Source organism: Prunus dulcis, chromosome 1, assembly GCF_902201215.1.
Source record: "Prunus dulcis chromosome 1, ALMONDv2, whole genome shotgun sequence".
In the NCBI taxonomy this organism is placed as follows: domain Eukaryota; kingdom Viridiplantae; phylum Streptophyta; class Magnoliopsida; order Rosales; family Rosaceae; genus Prunus; species Prunus dulcis.
In genome coordinates, this window is record NC_047650.1 from 37,478,292 (window position 1) to 37,495,833 (window position 17,542).

General features: G+C 37.0%; 5 protein-coding genes across 5 annotated transcripts; 3 read left to right on the plus strand and 2 right to left on the minus strand.

Annotated features, from left to right (window-relative positions):
• LOC117615943 (caffeic acid 3-O-methyltransferase-like) lies at positions 1-2,729 on the plus strand. Its single transcript, XM_034345124.1, has 4 exons — positions 1-527; positions 1,051-1,361; positions 1,509-1,573; positions 2,032-2,729. The coding sequence occupies exons 1-4, from the start codon at positions 79-81 to the stop codon at positions 2,338-2,340; spliced, it is 1,134 nt and encodes a 377-aa protein (XP_034201015.1). The 5' UTR covers positions 1-78; the 3' UTR covers positions 2,341-2,729.
• Positions 2,730-3,170: 441 nt separating this feature from the next.
• On the plus strand, positions 3,171-7,638 carry LOC117621354 (F-box protein 7). Its single transcript, XM_034351783.1, has 11 exons — positions 3,171-3,353; positions 3,752-3,838; positions 4,035-4,147; positions 4,582-4,698; positions 4,788-4,884; positions 5,036-5,109; positions 6,059-6,112; positions 6,212-6,313; positions 6,490-6,548; positions 6,972-7,182; positions 7,356-7,638. Exons 1-11 carry the CDS (start codon positions 3,344-3,346, stop codon positions 7,413-7,415), a joined length of 984 nt encoding a protein of 327 aa, XP_034207674.1. The 5' UTR covers positions 3,171-3,343; the 3' UTR covers positions 7,416-7,638.
• A 110-nt stretch (positions 7,639-7,748) lies between these two features.
• On the minus strand, positions 7,749-9,152 carry LOC117621371 (acetyltransferase At1g77540). The gene is made up of 2 exons (XM_034351808.1): positions 8,401-9,152; positions 7,749-7,972 (listed from the first exon to the last, which is right to left on the minus strand). Exons 1-2 carry the CDS (start codon positions 8,659-8,661, stop codon positions 7,895-7,897), a joined length of 339 nt encoding a protein of 112 aa, XP_034207699.1. The 5' UTR covers positions 8,662-9,152; the 3' UTR covers positions 7,749-7,894.
• Positions 9,153-9,706: 554 nt separating this feature from the next.
• Positions 9,707-11,673, minus strand: LOC117621361 (V-type proton ATPase 16 kDa proteolipid subunit). The gene is made up of 3 exons (XM_034351796.1): positions 11,420-11,673; positions 11,046-11,331; positions 9,707-10,078 (listed from the first exon to the last, which is right to left on the minus strand). The coding sequence occupies exons 1-3, from the start codon at positions 11,499-11,501 to the stop codon at positions 9,946-9,948; spliced, it is 501 nt and encodes a 166-aa protein (XP_034207687.1). The 5' UTR covers positions 11,502-11,673; the 3' UTR covers positions 9,707-9,945.
• Positions 11,674-13,300: 1,627 nt separating this feature from the next.
• LOC117638144 (BTB/POZ domain-containing protein At1g21780-like) lies at positions 13,301-15,768 on the plus strand. The gene is made up of 4 exons (XM_034373255.1): positions 13,301-13,705; positions 13,818-13,963; positions 14,387-14,502; positions 14,837-15,768. The coding sequence occupies exons 1-4, from the start codon at positions 13,593-13,595 to the stop codon at positions 15,440-15,442; spliced, it is 981 nt and encodes a 326-aa protein (XP_034229146.1). The 5' UTR covers positions 13,301-13,592; the 3' UTR covers positions 15,443-15,768.
• Positions 15,769-17,542: the final 1,774 nt, after the last annotated feature.

Sequence of the window (17,542 nt, forward strand, 5' to 3'; positions counted from 1 at the left end):
CTTGTTTTGGTCAGAGTACTAGTCTCCAGGACTTGAAACAGAGCGAGTCAGTGAGATATCAATCATCAGCTTCCAAAAATGAGCAGCAGAATCTCTGAGAAAACCAACGCAAACCCAATGTCTCAGCAACAAGAAGAAGAAAAGGAAGAGGAAGAAGTGGGCAAGTTGGCTATAAGATTAGCCAATGTGGTGATCCTACCAATGGTTCTAAAGTCAGCCATTGAACTCAACATCATAGACATCATCTCCGCTGCAGGGAATGGCAAGTTCCTCTCACCTTCTGAGATTGCGGCTAGCCTTCCCACAAAGAACCCAGACGCCCCGGTTCTGCTGGACCGGATGCTGAGGCTTTTGACAAGCCATTCTATTCTCAAATGCTCGGTTCGAACCGGCCAAGATGGGAAGGTGGAGAGGCTGTATGGTGCTGGAGCTCTATGCAAGTTTCTTGTCAAGGATCAGCATGATGGAGTTGGGTCTGTTGGGCCTTTGCTTCTGCTGCATCATGATAAGGTCTTCATGGAGAGCTGGTATGTTTCAAGTAGGCTTTTGGGTTTGTTGGGATTTTGGGGTCTTGTTATTAGTTTTTCTTAGTGTGTTGATTAATTTTGTTGTTGGGGTTTTTGGGTAGCTACTAATTTTCAATATAAACTTGAATGTTTTGTGTTTGATGTTGCTGTTGTGTTGGGAATGTTTTATGTTCCTTTGTTTCTGCTGCACCATGATAAGGTCTTCATCGAGAGGTGGTTATGTTTTCAATTTGGCTTTTGGGTTGGTTGGGATTTGGGAGTGCTGTGAATTTTGCTTAGTGGGTTGATTAATTTTTTTGTTGGGTAGCTACTGGCTTCGTATTTTACTAGAATGTTTTGTGTTTGATGTTGCTGTTGTGCTGGGTATGTTCTATGGTCTGGAATGTAACTAGATTCACTGTTTTCGACCATGAATTTGTTGTTTAGAATCAAGTAATGCTAACACTTAAAGTTAGATGTGTGTTTGATAAAATTTGTGTTTTTATGTGGGTACTTTGGCATACCGATTATTTGTGACTTCCAGGTGCCACTTCAATGATGCTGTATTAGAAGGCGGAATTCCATTTAACAGGGCTTATGGAATGACAGCCTTTGAGTATCCAGAAACAGATGAGAGGTTCAATCGGGTATTCAACCAGGCCATGTCAAACCACACTACCTTAATCTTGAAGAAGATATTTGATGTTTATAAAGGGTTTGAAGGCCTCAATGTGTTGGTCGATGTGGGGGGTGGAATTGGTGTCACTCTCAATTTGATCACCACCAAGTACCCCCACATTAAGGGCATTAATTTTGATTTGCCACACGTTTTAGCTGATGCTCCTTCTTATCCAGGTACTGAATTATTTCTTGGTATTGGAACGTGTGTTGGCAGTGTTCTACATCATTTGATTACGCATCGATGCTTAACTGCAACCTATGTTTCTTATTAATTTCGTGCTGCTCGTATAAAAACTTAATGAGAGGTTTGTCATTGTCCAGGTGTGGAGCATGTTGGGGGAGATATGTTTGTAAGTGTTCCACAAGGAGATGCTATATTCATGAAGGTAAGGCCTCTGTGTTCTTGCTATTATCCGTCACTTAGTTGACAGAAAATTTCCAAAATCACTGTATTCATTTGCATATTTAAGTGCACTGGGCATATAACGATCTTCTTCATGTTGTCTTTACATTGCACTTCAATTTTCTGTTGTGTTTGAACTCGCTACTTTTGAGTGAAGTCCTGAGTGATCATCATCAAAATGATAATTATGTGCTGATTTAGATTACACATTGAGAAACCCAACAAGAACTAGAGTCTATGGCCATGAATGTGACCACTAATATTCTCCCCAATGATATATACTTAGGAAGAAGCTGTAGATGAAATTCCTTTTTTCTCTGGTGTAGGCTGTAGGCTGTTGTTTTAGTCTCATTTAGCCCCAAATGGATATAATTTGGCCTCATAAAACTTCAAGTTTTTTTATCTCGATTGTTGTGTTGACTTTGTTGATGAAACTTGCAGTGGATACTTCATGATTGGAGTGATGAGCATTGCTTGACACTTCTCAAGAACTGCTGCAAAGCTCTCCCCAGCTCTGGAAAAGTTATCATTGTGGAATCAATTCTTCCCGACATTCCTGACAGTAGCGTTACATCTAACATTGTCTGCGAGCAGGACTTACTCATGCTAACAGTAAACCCTGGAGGGAAAGAGAGGACCAAACATGAATACGAGGACTTAGCAGTAAAATCTGGATTCTCTGGATGTGAAGTCATTTGCAATGCTTACAACAGCTGGATTATGGAGTTCCACAAAAACGCAAATCCCTAAAAGAAATTTGTAGTCACCTGATGCTCTTTGTCCTTGGTTTTACGTCGAAGAAGCTGTATGTTTTCTAATAATAGGTGGCCATCACAATGATCTGATCAACTTGTGTCTAGCTGCATCGGTAGTGCAAGAAATGGCAGGGGTTTGAGAAGCATAAAGAGCCCTCCTCTTGTGCCATTGCCAATGTAGTGGTTAGATGCAGGCTGAGTTCACTGAACGTCAAGCCTAAACAGCTGTTAGGCTTTCTATTTTGTGAATGGAGTGGAACTTAATTGTGGACAGTTGGTTGTATCTCTTGTTTTCATCTCTTTTCATTGTTTGGTTTGCGAATGCTATGATTGTTTTCTTTGAGCAGGTAAATGCTTTCAACTATTTGAGCTATTACTTTCCAATTTTTTTATTTTTTATTTATGTTCAGGTGCATGGATAATCAGTCTTAACCACTTGAGTTATAAGTCTCTTGCAAAAAAATGCTATATTTTTCTTCAACAACTCTCGTCGATGCTATTTGGACTTTTAATCTCTTTCAACAAGGGAAAGGTGCCCCTAGCTAGAGACTAAATAATTACTGACGGACTATTTTGGAGTGCCAATAACTGACGGACTATTTCAGAGTGCCAATAATGCGCTCTTCATTTTTCTGTCTCCATGAATTGAAAGTATAGATGAGAATGAAACATCCATTCTTTTGTGTATTAAAATTCAAAACAAATGAATTATTACCACAGGTTTTAGTACAATTCCTACGGGTTTTAGAAGTTGGAATGAACATCACCCAGAACTTGGGAAAGGTTCATATCCGCAAATGAAAATTGGGCCGAAGCTGGGCCCAGTGGTTGATGGGTCAAATTTTTTTAAAGTCGGTTAAAAAAAAACGGTCGTATATCACCTAAGTCTCTGGCTCCATTTTCGTCCTCTGTCGTTCCTCTTTTTCCCCCATTTTCCCGAGAAAATCGGCAGCAAAGGCTTCATTTTTGCCCGGAGGAAAGAACCAACCTTCATTCTCATGGCTTCAGGTATCTAATTCACTTCTTAAAGCTTCAATTTTGTGATCTTCTATTGGACTCGTCAACGGTCGAATTTTCGCGCCGTTTTTTGCAAATGATATACTTTTTGTATAATTGTGCGGAAAATTACGATTCGATATTGAATTTTGGGACTTATTGCATAAATTATGAGGTTTCAAGTTCTGGGTAGTGTTTATTAGTCGAATATGCATTGTGGTCTGCGTTCTTAGAAATGTTTAAAACGAATTGGAGTTGGAATTCATTCACCACTAATTTGGTTGTTGTGAATTTGGAAAACAAATGGAATTGCGAGTTTTTGGAGTTCAATTTTGGTTAGTTTTTCAGAAAATTGAATTCGACAGATAAGTTTAAAAATTTGCTTTGACCGACCAAGTAATGTCTTGCAGATTTTGCTTTCAAAGTTCCAGCTGAACTTGAATCGGCTTTGCGGTTGAACACCGTTCAGTACTATATAACTAAGAGGCCGTGGCTTGGTATGTTTGTTTATTTCATGTTTCTTTCATGCCACTTCCAAATTATGCTGCCCTGAGCACACACATACATGTACTTGTGTTGTACATGTGTGCGTGTCAGTTATAAATTTAGTTATTGATGTACTTGTGTTGTGTATGCGTGTGTGTCAGGTAGATTGTCTATGATATCTTATTGTTCCCTGGTTTTCTGTTCCAGATCTTTATGGAATCAATGTGAGACCTGTTGCACCAGTTGGAAGTACGAGTAGAAAAGTACATGTTGATCCAGCCCTGTTGCACCGTACGTTGCCGGATGAGCTGCTCTATGAGGTAATAACTGTGTTGAAATAGCTAGTTAAAACTTTGGTCAAGTCTTTAACACAAAGACATTGTTAGCGATGATGAGATTACAATATTCCTTTGCATTCTTCATCCATTACCTTCTGTTTGGTTTTTGAGAAAAATGTAGAACAAGGGATATGACTAATAAATGTTTCAAGTTATTTTTTTCTCAAACTATAGGTTTTATAATTACTTTCTTCTACTTTGGAAGTATTCATTCCTGGTACCAGAGCATGAAATATTAAGAGTGCTTAAGAATTGATGGTTCATGGATTCTGGATCATTTTGGGACAGACAACTGGAATAGGAGATTGAGAACCATGTTGCATTCCATATTTTGGTTATATGCAAATAAATTAGAATATACAAATACTTTTGGGAAGTGCAGGTCTTTGGTTAAAGATTAGAATATTCATATGCAGGTTTTTGCACGAATGAGTCCATATGACTTGGGAAGGGCAGCTTGTGTTTGTCGCAAATGGAGATACACTATTCGTAACCCTGTTTTTTGGCGCATTGCATGCTTAAAGGCTTGGCAGGTATAATGGTGTTGGCTTTAAAGTTTGATCCAGTTTAAATGTTACTGTATGTAAGTATTGGATTTAAAACTGGGGCATCTCTTCTTAAGCTCTCTGGAGTGGTTGAAAACTATAAGATTCTACAAGCAAAGTACGACACTTCATGGAGAAAAATGTGGCTTCTAAGACCAAGGATTCGCACTGATGGTAAGAATAAGATGGATTTGTTTCCCCTCCCTTTTTCCTTTCGTTAAAATCTCAGCAGTCTATATCTAGATTGTAGACCCTATACACATTGATGATATTTTTCCAATGTGAAAATACTCTCAATAAGATTTATTTGTTTTTCACATCTCAGGTCTGTATGTGAGCAGGAATACCTATATTCGTACTGGAATTGCAGAATGGAAGATCACTAACCCAGTTCACTTGGTATGTTTTGGTATATAACTAATACCTCTGGGATTTTGGGATATTTTTTTGGTTTTGTCGGGGTAGAGGAGCTTCTAGGTGGTGTCACTGTCAGTCATTAGAAGTATTGTCCGAGTCTAAGCTTCACTAGGCATACAATTTTTTAAGCATTAGCAAGGCAAAAAGATCTTGTCAGATTTAAGAAAATAGATTGTGAAGAAGCCAATTCTGAATTTCCCCTAAAATGTGAGCTTTAGGAGTACCAAAACTCAGATATAGCTGTATGTGACTTGAGGAACTAGTACACTGTACTTGTGATGTATGTGCAATCTGGCGTGCATATTGTTCTGCCAGTGAAGTGGACAAAGTTACTTCCTTGTGCATGTACATAATTTGAACAAGTTATTCTTTACATTTCTTGAAATAGAAATCAAGAGGTGAATGGTAATGATTTACCTTCGCAGGTCTGAGATTAGTATTTTACAATTTGCATGTACTCCTTGTTTTAGATCTCAGTTACACTTGGCAAATCTGTAAATCCAGCTAAGTGGACTCAACACCCCAGATGCTTGCTCAATGTCTTGTTTTACATGGAGTCAATTAAGTTTTGGACATTACTACTTTATTTCTCTTGTTTAGGTCTATTGGAGGCCAAGTGACCTACCAAGCTACAGAGTTAAATGGGGTATTTTCCCTTTCCCATCCCAAATACCCCAAACCGCCACTCCCTGGTAAATGCATGACTTGATCCTAGGTCCTTGAAAACGATTCTCATTGTGGATGCATATTTGCCATCCTGGTACTTGCAACCTAGTTGTGACTTGTGATTTTAGCTGCCTCAACGAGTTTTAGCATTAGCTGAAACTGGGAAATTGTATAGTCAAACAAAAAGTAGTTGCAAAGCTAGTCTTTTATGTAATTATTCTCAGCAGTTGGCAATCATCCCTTCTTTTTTTTCCTGCTTTTGCAGGTGTGCTATTACCGGTACATGAGATTTTTTCCTTCTGGCCGATTTCTGTACAAGGTTGGAATTTCTGTAGTTTTTCATAATAAATTTAAGTATATTAACGATAATTTTCTGTATTTGATTGTTACTATTTTCTCTCGTTTTTTGCACTGTCAGAATTCATCTCAAAAACTCAAGGATGTAGCAAAATTCATGAATTTCCGTTCAGCCAAGGCAGACTCTGTTTTCAGTGGCCATTACACATTCTCAGATGATAAGGTCAGGCTATGTTTCTTTGCATCCGTTTAACTACCCTGCAAGTTTTGGTTGATTGTCTTACCTAAAATTTAGTTTCACCAGTTATTGATTTTCTACTTATAAGCACACATATTCTACTACTATTCTACATTGTTTAGTTTGCATCTCAAGTATTTTTCTTTACTCTTCCCTTGTAGGTTGAAGCTGCAGTTTTGTATCCAGGCATGCGCCCTACTGTGTTGAGAATCCGCCTAAGGTATTTCAATAGCTTGTAGATCCTTCATTGACTTTAAGCTATTATCATGTTTATCATCTCTCTTACATTTTATGTAATAGGCTGAAGGTGGTATTTTTAATGGGTTTTTTTTAAGGTGTAATAGTTACACTGTGTAGTTAAGTGCTGTGATTAAAGATTGACTATGGGCACATGCAACCATTGGTTCCTCATGTTAGAATGTGATAGTCACACTGCTAAAATATGAGTTTTGAAGAAATTGAGCTAACAGAGGCATGTTTGTCATATTAGAAAACTTCCATTAGATTCTGTTTCTTAAAATGGGATATGTTTGCGCCCTGGATAATGCGTTCAAATGGTGTGGAGAGACTGTCATGTGTTTTTTTGCTTAGTTTCTAATTCGTAAGTTTTTTTTCATCTTCTGCTTTTCTGTTTCTCATATAGGTTAAGAGGAACAACAGCAGGGGCAAACAATAGGATGGATTTACTCTCACTTGTTACAAGTGGTGTGAACGATAATGAGGTTTGTGGGCCTGATGAGGACATCCTTGGGGTGGTTGAAGGGTGGCAGGATGACGAGACTCACAACCCAGATGTGCCGGCTGTCTCACACAAGAGGGGTCTAACACCCTTTGTCTTTGTTCCATTTGAGGAGGTATGTGTGTTTCTTCTTTTTCACTCTACTTTCTGCAACCAAATCCCTTTGTGGCCAGGACGAGTTTTCATTAATCCCCTGCTGAAAGCAAAGAAATGTTCACCCATCATATGTTGTCGTGTTTTCTTACTTTTGTTGTGAAATGTTTGGTGTTTGCTTTTGTTGTGATGTAGGTAGAGACATCGTTTCTGAATCTGCCGGTGGAGAAGATGGATTATTTCGTACCTGGCTGATACCTCAAAGATGATCTTCATTGTAAATACATTGTATAGTCAGAAGAAACACTTGAATTCTTTTCACAATGTTATTATTGGTCTGCGCCTTTGTTTTTGCTTCTGGTATCCTCTCGTTTGCCGGAATTTTATGTATCAAAACATAAAGTTATGTTCAATATGAGTTGTAATCTGTTGGCATGTTGGATTTGAGGAATAAAGTGTATTATTTCCCAATGCTACATTTTACTTGATTTCTCATACGACCACCCCATTGGAACTTTTATCACTTTCCAATCATGCTGTAATATTTTCCAATTTAGTTTCAACGGTTGCTATGTATTCACATCAGCGTTAACCATAACATCAACGGTGCATATTTATTTGTAAATGATATCGTATTAGTAAAGCAAATAAACTTTTTTCCAGTTGAAATAGAACACCCAGCTACAGGCTTACAAGCATTTTACTAAATCCCATTAAACTATAACTGCAGTAAATCATATACTAGACTTCATCTCTCCTGGTCCTGAGTACAAAACAGAATTCCAGGAAGGGTTCCGCGGGAGAAAAGTGTCCTGCCAACACAGAAAAAAGAAAACAAAGAAATTATGTCAACCCAGAATAGAAAACAAAAGAGAGGAAGACCCAAAACCAGAGAGTACTTTTTCAACAGTCTCCACAAAAACATTTGTTTTCCCTATGAATTAATCATCAAAATGAACAATAGATAAAAACAGTCTCATAGGCCAATGAGGCAAATTACAACATGCACGCACACACAAAAGGCAGAAACAAACCATTTCCAGTTCTGGAGAAAAAAGTCTTAGTGAATAGAAACAAACAGGGCCAAAAATCACCACTAGGACCCAGAAATGAATCAGATTAGAAAACCCAAAAAAAATAAAAATCAAAGTTAATCCATAAAGATCAAATTTTGAGAGAAACCGAGAGAGAGAGAGAGAGAGAGAGAGAGAGAGAGAGAGAGAGAAGGTAGTTTACTGACAGAGACGTAAGAGCAGGTGGGGATGACAGAGATGGAATTGGACTTGGCGTGGTTGAAGGCCGCGACGCAGAGATGGGAAGCCAAGCCCAAGCCTCTCTTGGAAGATGGGACGAAGGTGTGCACCAAGTCCATCACTTTTCCATTTTCCCTGAGCACATACTCTATGTACGCCTTCTGGTCCTCCGATTCGAACCTTCGCTTGGCTTCGTTCCACACAATCTTTGGAGCTTCTGCCGCGGACGAAGCTGCTGGTGTTGCCATCTTTTCAAATCCCCCTTTCTGCGTGTCGTCTCTATATCTCTGTTCTCTGGTCTTACCAAATACCCCAAAGCCTCAACTCTCCATATGGTGGGCACGCAGTTTGAACATGATAAATCAATATATATATATATATATATATATATTTTTTTTTTCCTTTTATTTATACAAGCGGATATTAGAGATGATGGAATCAAAACAAGGACTTCGGGTGCAAAGTAAATGATCTAAGCTACAAACTTCTTGCTTCATATATGTAAGTTCCACATTTGTAATTTAATATCGAAAAACTCAGAAATTAGATCAATTTAAATTTAGATCAATTAGGGTGAGTAGTTGATTGATTCCATACAATTCCTTCCCTTCCCATTTATGATTTCCCCATCTTTAACTTCTTTCCTCATTCTAAATAAGTAAATATACCATTAATATAATTATTAAAGAATACACACCAAACTGTGAATGAAAGGCCCTTTTACAAGGAAAACTATAATAGTTTTTTTTATAATTATTTTAAAAAAATCATTACTGAGCTTAAGCCTTTCTAGAAGGGTTCATATTTGTTTGGTGGAGTGAGATGAGATATCAAGATGAATTTTTTAGACACTGGGAGAGGGAATACACTGCATTCGACACTCAGAAGATCGATCTATATCTATAGACTATATGTGTGACCCGAATTTATTCTGGTGAGTCTACCAAGTATTCATATAGGGTGTCAGGTGCCGGGTGCCGGGTGCCGGGTGCCGGGTCCAATGCATCTGATGTACACAAAACTAGTGCGGTCGTAGAGCAGGATTGATCACGACCAAGAACATCACAACATCCGACAGTAATAAGACAAAGTGAGATCCAACTTCATGTTATTGAGTCTCATAAGCTTTTTTGATAAAATGACGGTTGGTCTTGGCGGGTATTGCTTAAATTACAAAACAGCATTCAACTTCATCAGAGCATTGCTACTCAGATCTTTACGCAAATAACTAACGTTTAGAAACACACAGGCACAGCTTCTCACCTCAATTAGCCACTCACAACACAACAAATCTTAAAAACACCAATCCTCTTCAACAAGGTGAAGTTTTCATTAACTAATCTGTCCTTATTTTGGAGCATGAGAAAACTGACATTCAAAACAATTGTTTCTTCATAACTACAGGCATCGTGCAGCTCAAATAATATAACTCTAACTAAAATTAACCAAGCTATATAGAGACAACACCATTGTAAAGGCATAATAAAAATATCCTCTTCAAATAATCTAGAGGAGCAACAAACTTGACTTCCTTAATCTGCGCGAGATTGCCCTGATCGGGATGAGAGGATGATCCCCACAATGAGGCCATACAAGGCAAGAGCTTCGGCGAAGATAAGGATAAGAATCATACCAACGAAGAGCTTTGGCTGCTGTGCATTAGCCCTGAAAATAATCCAAAACAAAATATGGAGAAAATATCATCCTGCTTGACATGTGTTACAGAGCAAAAAGACAGTAGTAATAAAGCTACAATAAATGTCATGAGAAGAGGGAAAAAAAGAAGAAGCTACGATCTAACTGTAAAATCAACTTAACTAGAAAGGAACCGGCTTATGAAAACACAGATCTAAACAAGCATTTTATTGAAAACAAGAAAATTGTCAAGAAAACAAACAGGCTAAAGCTGCTCAACCTATTGTAGTTTCGGCATGTGCTGCTGTCCTTGTTATTGTTTTGAGTCTTTTGATGCATTACGATTATAACTCAAAGTTTGGAATCATATAGAAAACACATCTAGTTTTTAAAAGATGAACACCCTTTAACCAGACAGTCTTACACTTATGCACACAAAATTAAAACGCAAAGGTAATACTCATATTTAGCCCAAACTAGCTTCACCTATTTCCTTGGAACCGAACATAAAAGCCAAGTTGTATTGAAGCATAAACCCAATACCCAATAGGAAATGCATTTCTACATAAGTAAAGCATCTCGGAATTCCACATTAGACATACAAAGAACCACCAACTTTGACAAACTATTGGCATATAAGAGATCCACCCCTTCTTGTAAGGTAATGCATCTCTGTTAATAGTGCTTTTCGTAGAAAACTTTTATTGTAAACCCAAGTGCTTCCTGGGTATTCATCTAGCAGTCCAAATATTTTGTTTATTTCATCATCCAAATGCTGGAAAAAAAAAACGGTTTTGTAATTTGAAACTGCTGTTGGCACTTTCGAACATTAATTTCTTCCATTCAATGCTAATCAATAGGGAACTAATTCACTGGTCCAATAAAAACGACATCTTATTACACAAGCATATATGATCACGACTAAAAGATCAACAAAGCAAACTCAGTTAAAACTACGAAACCACAAGCAATCAAGAGCTAAGAGTAAAAGGGTTACCGGACACCGGCGTCACCGACGATCCCAATGGCCATTCCGGCGGAGAGTCCGGCTAGACCACAAGCAAGGCCAGAGGACAAGTGCGCGTACCCATCAAAGAGGTAATAAGATTTGGCCTTTGGGTTAATCCCGGTGCTAATAATAACCGCTATGATGAGCCCATAGATCCCAAGCACTCCAGCCATAACCACCGGCACGATCGATTTCATCACCAGCTCAGGCCGCATCACTCCCATGGAGGCCACACCCACCCCACTCTTTGCTGTGCCGTAAGCCGCACCCATGCCTGTGCAATCGCAATCATTTGAATCAGAAAGATCGAATCTTTGCGAAAATAAAATTGAAATTGAAAGGGTTTGAGAAATTGGAGTTACAGGAGAAGACGAGAGCTGCGGCGGCTCCGAGGAAGCCGAAGAAAGGAGCGGTTTCGTCGCCGCTGAAGGTAGAAGAAGCCATGTCTGTGTGGGTTTGGTTGCGGGGATTGGTTGTGTGCGCGAATCTGGGGTTTGGATGAAGAAGATAAAGCTCTATTGTTGTTTAATGTATGAAATTCTGTGGCTTCTGGATTTTTATGAGAGAGAGCGAGGAGAGAGATAGTTGAATCGGAAGAGGACGGTTGATTTTGATTTAGAGTGGCTCACGGCTTGCGGTCAAATTTTTTTTTTTTTTTTTGGGCACGTTTTCAACTAACATTTTAATCGCACGATCCGGAAAAAAAAAAAAAAAAAGATTTAAACGTTAGTTGATTTATTTAACTTTATTGGGAGAAAATAAATCACAGCTGATTTATTTAAATTCTCTACAATTTCCTTTTAAAAAAAAAAACTTTTTTTAACAACTAAAGTGGAACCAATTAGTTGGAAAAGGAGCAACCAAAAAAAAAAAAAAAAAGGGAACCAATTAACTTTTAATCTAATGATATTTCTTGATTTAAAAAATCTAGTTGTATTTATCTCGATTTTATTGAATGAAGTTTTATGTTCAACTGTTATGGTTGACGATCATAATATATATTTGAAATGAGTTCTATACTTAATCGTGGCTAACTCTTATTATAGTAGTGTAATTTTGTTATTGATGTTATGTTATGTATTGACTCGTTGTAAAAGTAATTTGTAAATAGTTGTTTGTAAAAAAAAAAAGTGAAAATAAAATTATTTGCACTTACCCGCCTCTCACTCAGGTCTAGTAGAAGTTCGTGGGCCTATGGTTTGTGGATAGGGCCGTGGATAAAGAGGTAGAATTGGACAATTTTAGTCCAGTCCAATCCCAGCTTAAACCCAATTGACTGCGAATGGAAGAAAATAAAACTGGCCACGTTGGTTTCCTTGTGTTAAAAGCTCTCTCCCCACCACCACAACTTTATACACAAATTATCTCTCACCATCTCCCGTTCAAAACTATATCACCAAGCACCATCCCTGATTAAACTTTTTCTTTATGATTAAAATGAGGCTTTGTTTATAAAGTTTTTTGGGCCTTTCTTTTGTTGCTTTCTTCTTTATTAGTCATGTCCCACTCTTTTCTCCAGTTTTATTTTAGTTGGGGTAGACGGAGGCCATAATGAGAAGTTTAAAGTGAAAAAGACTATTTTATAAGGCCAATTCTACCATTAAAATATTTAAGTCCCATAATTTCTTTACATTTGTTGATGGTAAGATCAGTGGCAGAGCCAACTAAGGACCAGGGTGGGCCCAGGCTCTCTCTCAATTTTTTTATTTTCTCATATTTTTACATGTCTAAGTAGGGTATCTTAATATTGGGATTTATGAACATTTTTTGTATTTCTTCTCTCTGTTGAAGTATAAATTGTTAAATTTTGAGTCTTTAATAGTGTAGATGATGAGATTAATATTCAACCATGTTAAAATATGAAATTCAGGACAATTATGATTGTAATAGATGGATAAATTATTAATTAGTATGAAATGATATTATTAACTTATTAACCTATTTAGCGCTTGAGGACTCCTATTCGAATTATTTTTAAATTTTTTGTGAAGGACCCCCTATAATATGAAATCCTGGCTCCGCCACTGGGTGAGATTGACCTCTTCAAATAGCCTCCTCACTTTAAACTCTTCATTATGGGCTCCCTGTTTGGTTGGTGAACACCTTTACTTACACAACAAGGTTGATAATGCAAAGTACACAACAAATCCAAAAAAGAAAAGAAAAGAAAAGAAAAGGTTACTTTCAACAAAAGAGTCCCCAAAGAAGTAACATACTACTACCTTTGCCACCATGATCATGTCCGCAAATAATCCTGTAAAAATCTTCTGAGGAATCAGATAAAAGAAAAAAAAAATGCCAGAAAAGGAATTTATAAAACAAATGGTGTAGTTTGACTTGAAATTGATCACGCCACGCACTTGGCATTGCCGTAAAAAAAGTTTTGTCTACAAAACTTTGTGAGGAAGGTCTAAGGTAAACAAATCAACCCACCACTCAACAAAGCAAAAGACCAAGTCAGCCAGGAGTCACAGAGAGTAAGAGAAGAGCTTCATCAAAAACTTCAAAGGCTGGTCAGAAAGAAAGCTCAAAACAATGGCCGATTCAAAAGTAGAGACGATCTCAAGACTTGCCCAATGGAGAATCGAGAATTTCGGGCCTTGCTCTTACAAAAGGTCCGATCCTTTCAAGCTCGGAATTTGGAATTGGTACTTCCTTCCCACAAAAACCATTTTTGCCCAACTCTCCTTTTTCTTTGATTTCTTTGTTTTCTTTGCTGATACGGGTTCTGAAATTGAGTGTTTTTTGTTGGGTTATCAGGCATTTTTCTATAGAGAAGAATCGGTACCTCTACATTCGTTTGTTTCCAGAGCCATCTCGTGTGTCCAAAGAACAGCCTCCTCTTGCTCGCTTTGTTCTTAGAGTCTCCAGTTCCGGCCCTGGCCGCAGACCCTACATCTCTCCTGGTATGTCTTTCTTTGATTTTTACTTCAAGTTCAAACTTTTTGCTATGGTTTATAATTGTTGGCAATGGTTGTTTGAATGCATCACTTTTAGAAATGTGGTTAAAATTGTTCAAAGTTGTATAATATGCGTAGTTGGTCTGGTGCCCATCAGCTCAAAGTTGTATAACATGCAACTTGAAATGCTAAAGTTTGTTTCTTTTCCGATTGATGGGCTAACTGGTAGGCTGAATATATATCATCAATGTCTTCCATTGTTCATTTTGCTCTTGAAAGTTTGGTGATTTTTGTTCATATGGGAAATATTGAACTTACATATATTTGTTTTGGAAGTCTCCAATATGATAGCCATTTCTTTTTCTTTTTAAGGAGAATGCACTGAGCAGTAATTCTGTTCCTGTAATGCTTCTCTGCTTCTTGTTACAGTTCATGAAAGACTGCTTCGCACAAGTGACGACTTTGTCTGGCCTGTTGATTCCACCTTCCTTGGTCGCTTCATCATTGATGTTGAGTTTCTTGACTTGAAGATATGCCCTTTAAATGTGAGTTCCATTACATAGTGTTTTTTGTGTTAGTTTCATTGCATAGTATTCTTTCTGGTACTTACATATGGGTATGGGTATGCGTGTTTTATGAATTTTTGGTATTAGAACAGAAGGATTTTAATTATTGCTGATTATCTCTCTCACTAGTGGACTGTGGGCCACAAAAACTTCATTAAATGGTGAAAAGTTATAATTTACAACTCAATGATTTTATTTTCTTTTTGCTTTATCTTGAATTAAGTAACAAGTAGTGATATCTTGAGGACTTGATTTCTTACAATTATATTTTAGTGCAACCATGTGTCCTTACATCCTCTAAGAGTGGTCTCAGGGTGGGGAGGCGAGTCCTGTATGGCCTGCCGATGGATTGATGCAATCCGTATCAACCCAAAGCACTCTCCGATGCCTCTCTCGCATGCTTGATGAGGGCATCCATGCTGATGTCACTATCAACACTGCTGAAGGCACTTTAAGAGCTCACAAAGCAATTCTTTCTGCAACTTCTCCTGTGTTCCAAAGCATGTTCAATCACGACCTTAAGGAAAAAGAGTCCTCCACAATCCACATAAAAGACATGTCCCTGGAATCTTGTATGGCTCTTCTCAGTTACCTGTATGGAACCATTAAACAAGAGAATTTCTGGAAGCACCGGTTGGCACTTCTAGGTGCGGCGAACAAATATGACATTGCAGACCTAAAAGATGCCTGTGAGGAAAGCCTTCTGGAAGATATTAACTCCACAAATGTCCTTGCGAGATTGCAAGAGGCCTGGTTGTACCAGCTGAATATGCTGAAGAAAGGATGCTTGACGTACTTGTTTGATTTTGGCAAAATATACGATGTTAGAGACGAAGTAAACGACTTTTTCAGGCATGCAGACAGAGACTTGATGATGGAAATGTTTCAAGAGGTGCTTACTGTTTGGAAGCCTTTATAACTTTCTTTTTATGGAGTTCTTACTGTCATTTGCAGTCTGCTGATTGATAATTGTATATATAGTCTTTGGTTCAAGTATCCTCTGAGATCATCTGTGTGGTTTAATGGTGATGTTGTTCTCCTATGTATGATAAAAAAATTACGATCCCAGGTGACCTGTTTGGCATTCGGTTTCGAGTTCATATAGTATGTCATGCCCCATATCTCATGAGCATTATAAATTGCTTGTGTTGGTTTAAGTTCCAAACCCTACTTCTTTGCACATAAGAATCTATTGTACTTATAATTTTGCTGTTACATTGATGAAGGAATTAATATGTCTTACTAGATGCTTTTCTTTTTTTTCGGTCGTACTCATTAAACACTAACGTTTGGTAGTGGACTTGCTTTGATAGAGAGGGAGTAAGTTTTTATTGAGCACTCTTTTGAAAGTCATCATGTTTATTTGATTTAATCTTGATTCAGGTGTATTGGGGGAAATGTTTGTCTGATTAGACTACCCTGAAGCCTTGACAGGAGCCACATTGAGTCCATGAAGTGTATATTGTGAAACTTTCGGATGTTGGAATAACAATAGAAAATATGAATTTAAAGACAATAATAACTCTCAACAAAATTGTAATAATCAAAATACAATAACAAATTTATTTGAAATTAAGGTAAATCAATAAACACAAATAGAAATATTGACCACTTTAACGATAGAGGCTTGCAAGAATTGCAATGTTCTAAAGACAAATTTGACCCATGCTCTTGTGCATGCAGTTTTGTACATGTATCCATCTCCTAGGATTTAAAAATCGATAATTCTAAATTGAAGCACTTCAATTTAAGACTTTGGCGAGTCAATTATATATTTGTACTCTCAAGACTAGACTTAGAATTGATCAAAAGAGTAAAACTAGAGCACTGGGGAATACTCTGTTTTTCCACGGGTAAGTACTCCTCTGCAAGGAGGAAACTGTTGGGTTTATATAAAGGAGTTGATTTTCCTATTCATCTTTTCTTCATTTACACTCTCTTTTATTTTTTTATTACTTTTTAATAAATATTTTTTTTCTCTTTCCTATTTTACCCTTGCCCTATTAATTTCTTTTTACTTCACTTTTATATTATTTCTTTTTACTGAAAATTATCTTTGATATGGATGAGATTGCTGAAAATTCAAAATTTGTAATGTCAAGGTAATGGTATTGATAATAACCGAAAATTGATATTTTGTCTATGATCAGTGAAGAAGATATGATGACTGGTTTATTGGGAAAAAAAAAATTGGTGTAAAAAATCAAGCAATCAAGCATAAAGTACTCATGCCATATCCAATATTACATTAAAATAAAAAAAATAAAAACACATTCAAAATTACCCTTCTGATATGCTTTTAATGATAATAAATCATCTCAGCGTAGTTTCCTGTGGTGTATTTTGTAATGGCCCAGTAAAAAAAAGGTTTTAAGAAGGACGCTAAGGTGGATTTTAATGTTTTCGTACAATAAAATTGTCTCTTGCTCAAAAAACTGTAACAGCGAAACTGTTTATTATGGGTTTGTTGAAACTTTGACTTTGAATTTTCTTCACTTTTATATTATTTATAAAAAAAAATAAAATTGAAAATGAATTGTAAGTTGAAAAATTAAGTATATAAAAAAATAATAATAAAAAGTGAAGTAAAAATGAAATTCATGTAGAGTAGGGTATAATAGGAAAGAGAGAACAAAAAGAACAAAATTGTTTAAAAAGTATTAAAAAACAAAAAGGAGTGTTAGGGGAGTGGGAAGACCGGCTCCCTTGTATAAAACCCAAACATCATTCTTAAAAGACTTATTTATTAATTTGTCTTCTGGATTTTACGGAAAATCTCAGCTTACCTCATGACTTTACAACTGGGTCAATATGCCCTCGTTGCTTTAATTCTGTGTCCTACGTAGCTCCATTGTTTTCTTAAACACTTAAAAATTTAAAATCAAAGAGTTAACTATGATTACAAATATGAACATGTGTTAAGTCATAAAAATAGTGGTAATAATACACACTGAATTAAAATAGTGAGCAAAAATGCTCCAATTCTTTGCATATCACAAATAATCCTGTAAAAATCTTC

Excerpts from the sequence above, each read along its gene's own strand:
- LOC117615943 (XM_034345124.1), top strand. The coding sequence starts at position 79 with ATGAGCAGCAGAATCTCTGAGAAAACCAACGCAAACCCAATGTCTCAG. Across the intron at positions 1,362-1,508 it reads TGATGCTCCTTCTTATCCAG|GTGTGGAGCATGTTGGGGGA; the intron begins GTACTGAATTAT and ends GTCATTGTCCAG. Across the intron at positions 1,574-2,031 it reads GAGATGCTATATTCATGAAG|TGGATACTTCATGATTGGAG; the intron begins GTAAGGCCTCTG and ends TGAAACTTGCAG.
- LOC117621354 (XM_034351783.1), top strand. Across the intron at positions 3,839-4,034 it reads AACTAAGAGGCCGTGGCTTG|ATCTTTATGGAATCAATGTG; the intron begins GTATGTTTGTTT and ends TTTCTGTTCCAG. Across the intron at positions 4,148-4,581 it reads CGGATGAGCTGCTCTATGAG|GTTTTTGCACGAATGAGTCC; the intron begins GTAATAACTGTG and ends ATTCATATGCAG.
- LOC117621361 (XM_034351796.1), bottom strand. The coding sequence starts at position 11,501 with ATGGCTTCTTCTACCTTCAGCGGCGACGAAACCGCTCCTTTCTTCGGC. Across the intron at positions 11,332-11,419 it reads CGCAGCTCTCGTCTTCTCCT|GCATGGGTGCGGCTTACGGC; the intron begins GTAACTCCAATT and ends GCGATTGCACAG. Across the intron at positions 10,079-11,045 it reads GTCGGTGACGCCGGTGTCCG|GGCTAATGCACAGCAGCCAA; the intron begins GTAACCCTTTTA and ends GATTATTTTCAG.
- LOC117621371 (XM_034351808.1), bottom strand. The coding sequence starts at position 8,661 with ATGGCAACACCAGCAGCTTCGTCCGCGGCAGAAGCTCCAAAGATTGTG. Across the intron at positions 7,973-8,400 it reads CCACCTGCTCTTACGTCTCT|GACACTTTTCTCCCGCGGAA; the intron begins GTCAGTAAACTA and ends CTGTGTTGGCAG.
- LOC117638144 (XM_034373255.1), top strand. The coding sequence starts at position 13,593 with ATGGCCGATTCAAAAGTAGAGACGATCTCAAGACTTGCCCAATGGAGA. Across the intron at positions 13,706-13,817 it reads AAGCTCGGAATTTGGAATTG|GCATTTTTCTATAGAGAAGA; the intron begins GTACTTCCTTCC and ends TTGGGTTATCAG. Across the intron at positions 14,503-14,836 it reads TGAAGATATGCCCTTTAAAT|GGTGGGGAGGCGAGTCCTGT; the intron begins GTGAGTTCCATT and ends GAGTGGTCTCAG.